This window comes from Mixophyes fleayi, chromosome 3 (genome assembly GCF_038048845.1).
Source record: "Mixophyes fleayi isolate aMixFle1 chromosome 3, aMixFle1.hap1, whole genome shotgun sequence".
In the NCBI taxonomy this organism is placed as follows: Eukaryota; Metazoa; Chordata; class Amphibia; order Anura; family Limnodynastidae; genus Mixophyes; species Mixophyes fleayi.
The window spans coordinates 207176946-207189620 of NC_134404.1; the positions used below are offsets into that span (position 1 = coordinate 207176946).

At 40.1% G+C, this 12675-nt stretch overlaps 1 protein-coding gene across 1 annotated transcript in view; it reads left to right on the top strand.

Annotated features, from left to right (window-relative positions):
- Nucleotides 1-6936: 6936 nt before the first annotated feature.
- The window catches only part of RSPO3 (R-spondin 3), a 93712-nt gene continuing 87973 nt past the window's right edge, over nucleotides 6937-12675 (top strand). Inside the window, exon 1 of the mRNA XM_075200658.1 lies at nucleotides 6937-7818. Coding sequence (XP_075056759.1) covers nucleotides 7722-7818 — 97 coding nt within the window. The 5' untranslated portion in view covers nucleotides 6937-7721. The remainder of the gene's footprint in view (nucleotides 7819-12675) is intronic.

Genomic DNA, 12675 nt, shown 5'->3' on the forward strand with positions numbered 1-12675 from the left:
TATTAAGGATGCATTGATACTAATTATGGTATTAGGGATAAGCAAAGAGAGGATTATTTTAACTGTGATTTTAAAGCGACACCTTTAATTGGTAAGTATATAGGAGAATGCAGCAAACTTTCAAGACCTCTCATCTCCAAAAGCAAACTACATCTTTTTTAATTCTATTTATCATGCTACCAGTAGTATTTTAACAAAAAAACAAAACATATTTATATATACCCTGGTTTCATACTCTGTTAGAATAGCAATATATAAATTTAGTATTTTCAATTGATGACTTTATCACCTAAGGCAAAATGGGAATGGAAGAAGGCGAGGATTAGCATATGGAAGGTGAGGTTAATCCCTGTAATTTCTTACCTCCCCATCTATCTTAACTATGTTTACCTTGTGAAAGCACAATCCTATTCCATTATGGTTGGACATGACAGTTCTTTTCTCAAATGGAGGGTCATTACTGAGACTGGAATTTGGGTCTACGCATCAGAAGACAACTATGATTTAAACTACCCAATGTCTGTTTTGGGATTAATTTTCGGCATTTCTAAAAGAGTGAGTCAATGGGTATGTAAATCATTAAATGGGTAAGATCTGCTTTTTTTAGGTTTTTATTTTTTTACATGACTTATTTACAATATTTGCATGTTTACTGGAGAATAAGCATGTTTATCCAAATGTGCCCTAAACAGTTGGTAATTATATACTGGTTTCCTATAACCATTTAGGTTTGTGCTTTTATTGTAAAGTTAACTTCTGTCTTATTTTGTGCTTGCATGGGTGGTGGATCTCATATTAGTAATTCAATAACTTTGCATCTTCAGAAGTGTAAAACTAGTAATAATAATAATAATAATAATAATAATAATATCACTAATAGTATTATCCATTAGACATAGATTTTAATCCACTAACTGTTGAGAGAAAGGATACATGGAGTATCCTTACTTAGCTTAGTAAATATGTTCATATTTATTGAATCCATTTTTGTCCCACATCTGCAAGGCTCCTGATTTTTACTTGACTTTTTTTACTTCTGAAATTAATTGTTTTCTTTACTGGTCATCACTTTAGCAAGTTCATTTCACACACAATCTTTAGGCACATCTACCTTGGTAGACAAAAGAAGTGGTCTTATCTATACTTCCCTCAAAAGATGTATGTTTTGAAAGCAGCCACAAGGAGAGAGTAAAGGGAAAACCTTATATCCTATAGATAGATATGGCAAAGAAACTCTCCAAGGCACCAAGTTGTGAATATCACAGATAAAATTCCCATATGTAACATCAGAGTATTAGGAATGTTGATAAATTTAATATGTGGATCAAACAAATGTTAAAATGAACAAAAAACATTTAGTCCTGGCCAGGGCCGGACTGGGACAAAAAATCAGCCCTGGCATTTAAAGCACACAGGCCCACCTTTGTTCCAGATAATAATAATAATAATAATAATAATTATAATAATTACAGTACTTTTTCCAAACTATCGTAATCAGAGAATCTATGAAAACCTGCTGCTGTCAAATAGAAATATGCTCAAGGAACAGCCCCCTTATGCCTTCTGTGGCTCTCCAGTTTACGTGGAACAACAAGTCTCAGCATGCCACACAATAGGCTTTCTGGTATACTGAGACGTCTAGCTCCACAGCAGCTGGAGAGCTTCAGGATGTTGGTTTATGTCACTATAGTCCTCTGTTGATCAACTGGTTGCTGTCTGTTACCTGCCCTGTGCTGGCCTTCTCCCAGTATCATTGCTGCAAATAAAATCATTAAATAATGAGCCCCCACCTACGCGCCACCATTAAATTAATAGCCTACCTCCCACATTATATTAACGCCCCCCCCCCTTTCCTCACACATCCCTCACTCCTGAGTGCATGTCCTCCAATGATATTAAGCCACTATAGGGACCCAAAATCATATATTATGCCACACAGTAGTGCCCCCATATCATACATTATGTCATACAGTAGTGCCCCCAAATCATATTTTGCCACAATATTGTCCCCAAATTGTATATTATGCCACAATAGTGTCCCCAGTTCACATTATGCCACAACATAGTGCCCCCAGCTCACATTATGCCACAACATAGTGCCCCCAGTTCACATTATGCCACAACATAGTGCCCCCAGTTCACATTATGCCACAACATAGTGCCCCCAGTTCACATTATGCCACAAATAGTGCCCCCAGTTCACATTATGCCACAACATAGTGCCACAAGTTCACATTATGCCACAACATAGTGCCCCCAGCTCACATTATGCCACAACATAGTGCCCCCAGTTCACATTATGCCACAACATAGTGCCCCCAGTTCACATTATGCCACAACATAGTGCCCCCAGTTCACATTATGCCACACCGAAGTGCCCCCAGTTCATATTATGGCCCACCGTAGTGCACCCAATTCATATGCCACAAAAGTGCCCTCAAATCAAATTATACCACACAGTAGTGCCCCCCAAATAATATACCATACAGTAATGTCCCCCAAATAATATACATACAGTAATGTCCCCCAAGTCATATGCCACACAGTGGTGCCCCCCAAATCATATACCACACAGCAGTGCCCCCTAAATCATATGCTTCACAGTAATGTCCCCCAAATCATATACCACACAGCAGTGCCCCTAAATCATATGCCACACAGTAATGTCCCCCAAATCATATAACACACAGCAGTGCCCCCTAAATCATATGCCACACAGTAATGTCCCCCAAATCAAATACCACACAGCAGTGCCCCCTAAATCATATGCCACACAGGTCAGAGCGCAACTGAAAGGGAAAAAACAAAACAAAATTACATTGCACAGGACACAATATCTTAACATACCTGATTAGGTGATCTGTTCTCCTACAGGACGCGCCGGTGGTCGCAGCTGTCAGCTCATCATTCAGGCAGTCTTGGGCACCCACCGGGACCCCTTCTCAAAGAATGGATGAAGAACCAGGAAAGGGAGGCGTGACGGCACGTGCGGGACATGTAGTCGGGTGGCTGGTTCCTGGGGAGGAGCCAGCCACCCAGAAGCCTGTCAATCTCGGAGCCGGCCACTAATAGGCTAGGGCCGGCCCCGTTAGCGCGCAGAGGGCCACAGACTGCCATGCCGATAGCCGGCATGGTAATATAGTATTACAATAAGTGACAGCCTATTCGCCAGTGTAGGGACCGGCCCATCTAGCCATCGGCCCTTCTGGCATTTGCCAGAAGTGCCAGATGGCCAGTCCGGCCCTGGTCCTGGCCAGAACACAGATATTGAAATCATGCAATGTGCACAATAATATCTTATGGCTTCTCTGTAATACTACTGAATAATAATTTATCTGTAGCACAAAGAGGTAAAAAGAGTACAAACAAGTTAAGCAATCTGAAAAGAATTAATAATGTAGAGTCATAAAAGTAAGCAACAGAAATAGTCTTTGTACAGTTCACTGAGTCTTGTATCAATAAGTAATCATTTATACGGTGGACCTTGATTCCAATCCAAGGAACATCCATATTGCAACTCTCAAATGCAAATATATATATATGCTCCAGGTGGAAAGTGGAGATCCAGAATTAAATGTCAATAGAACCTCAGGTTTGGACAGGGCAAGAGGGGGAAAAAATTTTCCAAGCTGTTTCTTACCTCCCATTCAGCAAGCGGGGTGCAGCGTGCGTGCCTTCCAGTGGAGACTGTTCATCTTTAATAAACCTAGGTTTTCACTCGTATACATAACATTGTTTAAGTTCCAGCTGTTTTAGTGAGCAGTAGTGTGACAGATCTAGCCCAGCAACTGGGCGGGTGGCTTACAGAACTCAACAAGCTTTATGATTTCTTTGTTGCTGTGGCAATAGCTAGATGTAGATAGTGTTTGGTGTTGGGGTATAACCCAATACCAACGCGTTTCACTCTGTGGAGAGCCTTATCAGGGTAGTTAGTTCCTTTGCAATGTACTATTAAATAGTCTTTTTCCAAACAATAATCTTTTTCCAAACAAAGGTACTGAGTGATGAAGGAGACGGAGGCGGGGGAGTCAGGATGGCACAGTGATAAAGGAGAGGGGGGCAGCATGGCACAATGATGAAGGGGAGAGGGGGGGCAGCATGGCACAGAGTGATAAAGGAGAGGGCGGAGTAGCATGGCACAGTGTAATGAAGGGGAGGGGGCAGAATGGAACAGTGTGAGGAAGGGGAGGGGGGCAGCATGGCACAGAGTGATGAAGAGGGGCAGCGTGGAACAGAGTGATGAAGGGGGCAGCATGGCACAGTAATGAAGGAGAGGTGGGCAGGATGTCACAGTGGTGAAGGGGGCAGCATGGCATGATGAAGGGGGGGCATGTGAAGGGGGGAAAAGCAGCATGGAGGGTGCAGTGCAATCATAAGTGGGCACAGCGTGGTGATGATGGGCACAGTAATGTGTGTGTGATGGCACAGGGGGCTTGTGGTAATGTGTGTGTGATGGCAAAGGGGGCTTGTGTGTGTGTGTGTGTGTGTGTGTGATGGCAAAGGGGGCTTGTGTGTGTGTGTGTGTGTGTGTGTGTGTGTGTGTGTTTGTGTCTGTCTGTGTTAGGGAATTTAGACTGTAAGCTCCAATGGGGCAGGGACTGATGTGAATGAGTTCTCTGGACAGCGCTGCGGAATTAGTGGCGCTATATAAAAAAAAAGATGATGATGATGATGATGATGGTGGGGCAATTTAATAGTGGGGACTATTAATTTAAGATAGGGTGGTTTGGGGGCTATTGAATGTGGGGGTGAGTTTAGGGAGAATGAGGTCTCTTTATTAAATGTGACTATAAATTATTTAATGGCAGTGATGGTTGCGGGAAATTGGTATATTTATGAAATGTAAATACTATTAATTTATTGGTGGGGCTGTTTGGAGGGAAGGAAATAGGTTTATTTATTAAATGGGAATTAAATGGGCCCCCAACATTCCAGGATCTAGACAATCCGCAACTAAAGAAACCAGCTGCCACAGGTGGTGAAAGTGAGAAGAACAGGTAGGAGAGAGAAGGACAGTCTATCAAATGTTGTAATTCTAGTAGGACAATCCCAATTTTGGTGAGTGTGCTGTCCAATGTAAGGGGCAGGCCAAGACTGTGATCTCTTTATGTACACACTGCATTCCTTCTTTATATACTACAATATGGTGCTAGATGTCCCGAAGTTAGGAATGCTGGGACATATGTCACGCTCCGGCGAGCTGGCACTGCACCCTTGTGGCAATGGTGTACACAACAATGCAGGTGTTTTTCTGTAGGAGAGTGGCCTAGCATTTTTCACCTGCTAGCAACACCACAAAGATGCATAGCCACGCCTCCAATTGTATGAACACACATACCACCACTCAGCAGTGGCACAACATTTTTTTACATGCTCAACTATAAGGGGGACCCCATAAAGTTGTTGGACCGGGGCCCTGAATTCCTCTTGGTAGCCCTGACAACAGTACAGAGTAAAATGAGCATAACAAAGAGTTCAATATCTCCAAGCATAGCAAGTCCGTCCAGTAGTGTAGGAGTAGAAGAAATGGTATTGAGACAGAAAGGAAGAGGACCCTGCTCATAAGAGCTTACATACTAACCATTCCTGTATGTCAGAAAAATTTACTGACGTATGTTATCATTAAGAGATGGTATTGAAAATTAAACATTGAAAATCATGTTACATACATCTAAAGAACATTTACAGAATACGCTCATATCTCACACAAGACACCGCAAAAACATTAATTCATGCACTCATCATCTCCCGCATCAACTGTTGCGATTCCCTCCTTACTGGTCTTCCCAAAATCAGACTTGAACCCCTACAATGTATTATGTACGCAGCGGCTAGATTGATTTTCCTTGCAAACCGTTATTCCTCTGCTGAGCCACTCTGTCAATTTCCACATTGGTTGCCTGTATTTCAACGAATCCAATATAAAATTCTTCTACTAACATACAAGGCCATCAACAAAATTGCACCAACATACATTTCCTCGCTTGTCTCAAAATATCTCCCTACTCGACACCTCAGTTCTGCACAAAATCTGCAACAACAACATTCTGACCAACACTGGTACACACACAGCCCACTCAGTACTTTTACCTTTGCGTTCTAGCTGGTCGAGTGTGCAATATGATGTAGCACATGTCCTTGTGTTTCAAACTCCCATTGTCCCATAGATTGTAAGCTTGCGAGCAGGGCCCTCTTACCTCTCTGTCTGTATGTATTACCCAGTATTGTCTTATTAATGTTTGTTCCCAATTGTAAAGAGCTACGGAATTTGCTGGCGCTATATAAAAAATTGATGATGATGATGATGAAAGTAGCCATATCCTATGTGATATGTGTTGAGAGACCAAGAACAAGCTGAGGACAGCGAGAGATCATCATCATCAGTGATATAATTTGAATCCACACAAGCCAGGGACACTCTAGAGACAGTCACCTATAATGAAGACTTAAAAAAGCCAGATGTGAATTATTTACTTTCTCATCAAGTGAAAGGATTCAGTAAGTCTTGGGAGCCATCAGGAAAAGGTTGTGTTATAAATGGACACAGACCTGCAGAATGCCTTTGAAATGTTTCACCTTTGCAGTGCATTGAGGGCTAGATGTGTTATATTTAGATGCAGTACACTAAAGACACTGGGATACTTCCCCCCTCCCCCCCTAACTGTTTTGTTGGGGGAAGAGTGTACTAATATTTTTATTATTTTGTCTTTCATATCTTTCTCTCTCTCTGGGATAATTCGACTCAGAACTGCGTACAGGATTCTTTTTAGCACTTTTTCCCCCAAGCACTGCCCACGTCCCATTGTAATTTACTCGCACACTTAATCTTCAGCTTTCTTTTCAAAGAGGAGGGGGTGTGTAGAGAGGAGAGAGAGGGATAGGGGGAGGTAAAATCAGTGACATCGGTATAGTGAGGGGAGTCTGGCAGAAGCAGCCAGTCTTAAATAGCGCAGCCCAGAGAGAGTAGGCAGCCAGCTTTAGGGGGAGTCAGTTGATTTACAGTAACCTATAGAAGGCACTCTGGCCTCAGTAAGTGAATTTCTGCAGAGTCTATGTGGCTCTCGGTGTGATAGTTTAGTATAGACAGACCACCCTCTGATGCTTGCAAACACATCACTTACTCTGTCTGGATGGCTCATTGATAACTCCAGCTCGGGAGAAATGTGGATGTGATATGTCCTTGCTGTAGCTTTCTCCAGCCAGTAGCCTGTGCTCTCTCCTGTATGCCTTTACCTGTGAGGTCTTCTGGTGTGGTATCACCGATGGCTACTGCGGAGTCTGGATTCCACATGGATGTTTTCCCTGTGTAGGCACAATTCAGAGAGGAGGTTGCCCTCAGGTTTTTGGAAACTGACAGATGATTCCCGGATCACCAGCAACACATGTGTGTTGGATTTGGCTTATCTGGTCAAGAAGACTTAGGTTCTCTTTCGGGTCTCTACCAACACAGACTTAGGTTTCTTGTGCGCAATATGCTACCTGCATCATACTCAGGGACCCTGAGTGCTGACATTGCCACATCTATTGTAAGGTACTCTGCATATCTCGCAATGCACAAATAGTGCTCTGCTATCATCCTGTTACACTAATTGTCCTGTCCAGTTATCTCTGGAAGTCCTTGTGGATTGTGTTTGCTTTTGGATCACCGGGAAAAGGAAAGAATTGGAGGACACTACATTCAGCACTGAAGAACTTAGGGGGGAAATCATTACAAGGTTACTATGCAATTGCGACTGCTTTCTTTGTGTTTGATCATTGTGAACTTCTTGGAATATATTGAGAGCCAACACATCCCGAGAGGGAGGCGACATCGAAGAAGTAAGTGTCACCGCTGGTGCGTGCAAACATTCACCTGTTCTGTGTATGTCTTGTGTAGATCTCATAGTGGCATTAAGCAGACCCCTGGCTCTCATCACTTGTTAATCCAACCAAGTACCAAGTCATAGGAAAGGTAAAAAGTGCACCTGCTAAATATTAATAAGGTTTTCCAAACTACAAGTGAAGGGAGCAAACGACAACCTTCCCAACATCACTTAAGACTATCAGTTTCTCAGAACTTGGTACCTGATAAGACCGTTACTTGCACTATTATTAACGGGCTGTAGTGTTCTACATTTGTTCAGAGAAGTAGCTTGATCTAATAATTGACAATATTAAGAATACACAATATTATTAACTTTAAACATTAGGGCTCAACCCATACGGGTTAAAAATACATGTTGCATATAAACTAACTGAAAACCTATGAGCTATTTCCTAATCGAGGTCATCTGAATGTTTTTAAATGCCTGTTGTTATATGTTGATGAAAACAGAAGTGGGGAATAAAAGAAAAGCTCCCTTCACAATAGTTCAGCAAAGAAAATGTATTTGACATACATACACCTTGTAGAGAGGCAGATGTATATGATTTTTTTTAATATACATATATATATATATATATATATATATATATATATACTTATACATATTTATATTTATTCATTTATATATATCCACTTCTAGGGATTATTTCTCGATTCTCAATTTGACTTTTTAACCAGACTTTGCTATAGGTTTAAAGTTAGATTTTTGCAGACTAGGTCATGCTGACCAGGTAGTGTGCTAAGAAAGACAGGCTGAGAAGTCTATTTTATGTGAAATTCTGCATCCTTCTTATCAGATACAGATGGAGTTTTTCTTTGTCTTGTTTTGACTGAGCTAGTTAATACGGGAAACATATACAGTTTCACCTTATGACCGATGGATCTATGCAATTTAAACTCAGATTAAGCCCAGACCACACCAGTGGCAGGCAGCGCCAGGGTAAAGGAGGCTGTTCTGTGCTCACTTCTATAAAATCTTTTATACACTAGTTACATCTAGGAGACTTTGAGGTTTATTCATCAAGCAACAATGCTACACATTTAAGTCATAGTTTATTTAGAAATATTTACTTCTGTGATCAGGTAACTGGTTTGTCCCCCAGGCTCAGATTAACTATGCTAATTCTGTAGACTGATCCAACACTATCAGTAAACTGCGCGTTGTAATTCGTCTGTCTGAATTAATAGACCTGTCTGTGTGCACAGCCCCAAACAGGATACCTAAGTAATACAACGACTTGGCACTCCACGAGTTAAGTTTATTTAATCAGCACATCTTGGTGATCACTGGTAATTAGTTTGTAATTGGAATGTCTCTCTCCTTGCTAGCAAATCCTATTACAAACTAAATCATTGCATGAATGCCTCTGAAGTTCCCTGACTGTAACCAGGATCCCATACATACAAGATGTTTGCACTTATCCCACCACATATTTCTTTTCTAGATATCTGATTTACTTCTTGAGTACTTGACACACCCCTTGCCTGCCGGAAATGATCTGGAGATTATTATTTGCAAAATCGCTACTTTTCAATATATTGAGTATTTTATATATATATATGACAGATTTATATTCTCAATGACTGAATATCTGCACCCACTTGCTTCCAATCTCGAAGTGCCTGGTGCAGCAGCAGATAAGATTGACCAGCCCATGGTCATAAAGCGGAGACCAGGCGACAAAAGCCAGATGCATTGCTGCCACAGTCTGTGGGTATGATGGAGGCACATATCCCTGTAATCTGATTGTCACAGTAATAAAAGTGACCTGTATCCACTTTTCATCTCTAGACATTCCTAGGATTCTAAAAAAGATTGTTTAATGCATGTTCTCCCGCACTCTATGCAGTATCCCCCTTTGTAGTGACATCTTGCCTGTCTCTCCGTGGCTGTGTATGAGGAGGAAAGTCCATGTGTTGCTAAACTACCGGCAGCTCAGCAAGAGACCTCAGTATATTTCTGTAAAAGTGCTTACAGATGGTACATGAAGGGTGGAAAGTGTCTGCGTGAGTGAAGTCGTGCCCTCCAGCAGGCAAAAACAACGTGTTTCTTTTAGCTTTTACTAACTGATCAGATCTCCAGACTTTTCCTTATTAAGCGTTTGTAGTTGCAATGTGTTGTGGGTGATAGACCCGGGTGTTGCAAGTAGATAAGTCACACAAGGCTCACATTGTAACTGGGATCCATTGGTTATCATAACATTTTATTAAAATACCAATGACATATTATTAAGCACGGGACAGAAAGTATTTTAATGACTATAATATATACCAAGTACAATTCAAACAACGCAGGCATCACCCATGCTGTCACACAATTGTGCATTTCCTCAAAACCGCAAAACAGTTTATTTTATCCTAAAATAATATTTATCATGTGTTTGCTACACACTTTTATTATGAAAATCTATTTTCAAGTCAGTCATACACCCTTCATATGTAACTATGATAGGATGAGTCATTTTTAAATGGATCACAAGTTTGGCAGTTTAAGCTGCAACTTTCTACCTATAGTGGACTGAGCAATTCCAATAAACCAGTTCGTTTGTTTCTATTAATTATTTCCCTGATGGATGAGATGTCTGTGCAATGCATAGCAATGTGGTTTGGGGATAAATATTTGGTTCTGTGTAATGGTGTTCTCCTTGTGTTGTAGCAAAATACCAAACAACATGGTGATTCATCTTGATTGGGACAAAAATAACACTACAACAGCATGTCACTTTCTCTGTTAGATAAAGTAAACACGTACGTTCTTCACTTCATATAAGCAAATAATGGAACATTGCGTTAGAAAGTGTGAAACCATTAAGCTTCAATAGAACGTGCAGTTAATAAGCAAGTTTGCACTTACAGTGAACTTGTCAGGATATAAACCAAACCCTGAACATGTCTATAAGGGTACATACAAAAAAATAAACTAATTGAAAATGCGTTTATTGGCAGGCATGCAGACCATCCTGGCGGGTGATGCTCAAAGTCATGCGAAATAATAAAAAAAAAGTAGTGTAAAAAAGAAATGTCATTAAGCTATGGCCATTTTCTGGGACTGAAGGAGCTAAAATGTGGTTTAAAGGAAAAAAAATGTTCTGCAGTAAAATGTTTTGATAACTACTAGAAGATGCCAAATTGCTAGTGAGAAAAAATGTCAGTGAACAGATTATAGAGTAGAACCTATTTCGGTGCGTGGGGCGACGCAGAGTGCTGACAACCAAGCAGCCACCACCAGAAAAATCTACTGGCAAAGTAAAGACTTCACATAGAGCAGTAGCACTTGTCACCAGGCACTGTTTTTACCCATAATTTAATTTAGAAGTTGGTATGTGCTCACTGTCATATTTCTATGAGTCCATCTCACATTTTAAGTTACTGACTTGGAATAATAAATAAATTGCCTTGTTACAGTGTATGCGATATTATACTTTGTTTTATTTGTTGTATCTTGTTTATATTTCGCACATATAAATATCTGTTCAGTTATGTCATTTTCTTTGGTCTCCGTTTATACAAGACAGTACCACCCACTGTGAGAGAGGTCGTGGTAGCTGATGGGGACATTGCATGACTGATGTATGTCAGTGCATTTATCACTTTCACGTGTAGAAATAGATGTCCCTTGCATGTAGTTTTAATAGTCTTTTCACTTTTTGTGTCCTTAATCAAAGGATAAAACATGAATTATAATTTAACGTACTCAGCTGCTTTGTGTCGATTCCCAGTGAAGATTATGGACAGCTTAATGTCACCAGATCGAGGAAATATATTTTAAATTAATCGTTATAATTGTCACATTTGCCGAAACATTGTCAGCTACTGTCCTTAAGCACCGCGACCACATGATGGAAGGTTTTTCAAAACACTCAATTCTGTGTCTTTTACTGCCCTCTAGTGGGTGATGTTAAAAGTATTATGGATGTTGGTTTTTAATAGGTACCACTGAAATGTATAGGAATGCAGTAAGCATTTATTAATCCCATCAGTTTCACTGAAGTGGTAAAACAACCCACTCTAGGGCTGAATCCAATTTTACATTAATAATTTAGAGATTAAACCCTAACATGAAACAGAAATATAGCTGCCTGCCTGATAGTAATTGAAATACATAATCCTTGGTTTCAATGTATCCATTCACATATAGCTCAATTGCATCCCAGATGTGCACTGAAAAACTCTATATGCCGCCATAATATAAAAAAATAAATGCATCGGTATGATATACCTAGAACCAGAAAACCATAGTTCTTTTAGTTTCATCAAGAAGGTAAATTTAATTTGAATGTAGGCTAAAAAGCACAATAAAACTGGACTGCTGCAGTTTTCAAGGGCTGTTTCCATTGATGATCCCCCATTTCTCTGCCACGTTCTTGTTTTCCTACTATTAACACATTACTTTTGTATTTCTGATTACAAACTGGGACTGGACATTCACTTTTGGTTAACACAAGTAAATAAATAAAAATAAAAAATAAATAAAATAAATAAGTAAAGGCAGCGTCAGAAAAATGACACAAATGCTGCAAGCCTAAATACTAGTGGGTATGGCGTAATTTGGACCAATGGGCTCCATTTCCACAGCTGTTTACATGCTTCTACTAGCGTTATAAAAAACATTGGTAAAAGCATTGATATTGATTTAAAATAGCCAACATGCTATGCTAGTTTCAATAAATATGTTAATATTTTAAACTGCAAGTTCTCCATATACATTTGATTTTCAGGTTTCCAAGAAATATAGTTTTTTGCATTTTGAATATTTTGAACAATCTGGCCGCAAACACATATACTACAATTTATTATACAATAATGAGTGC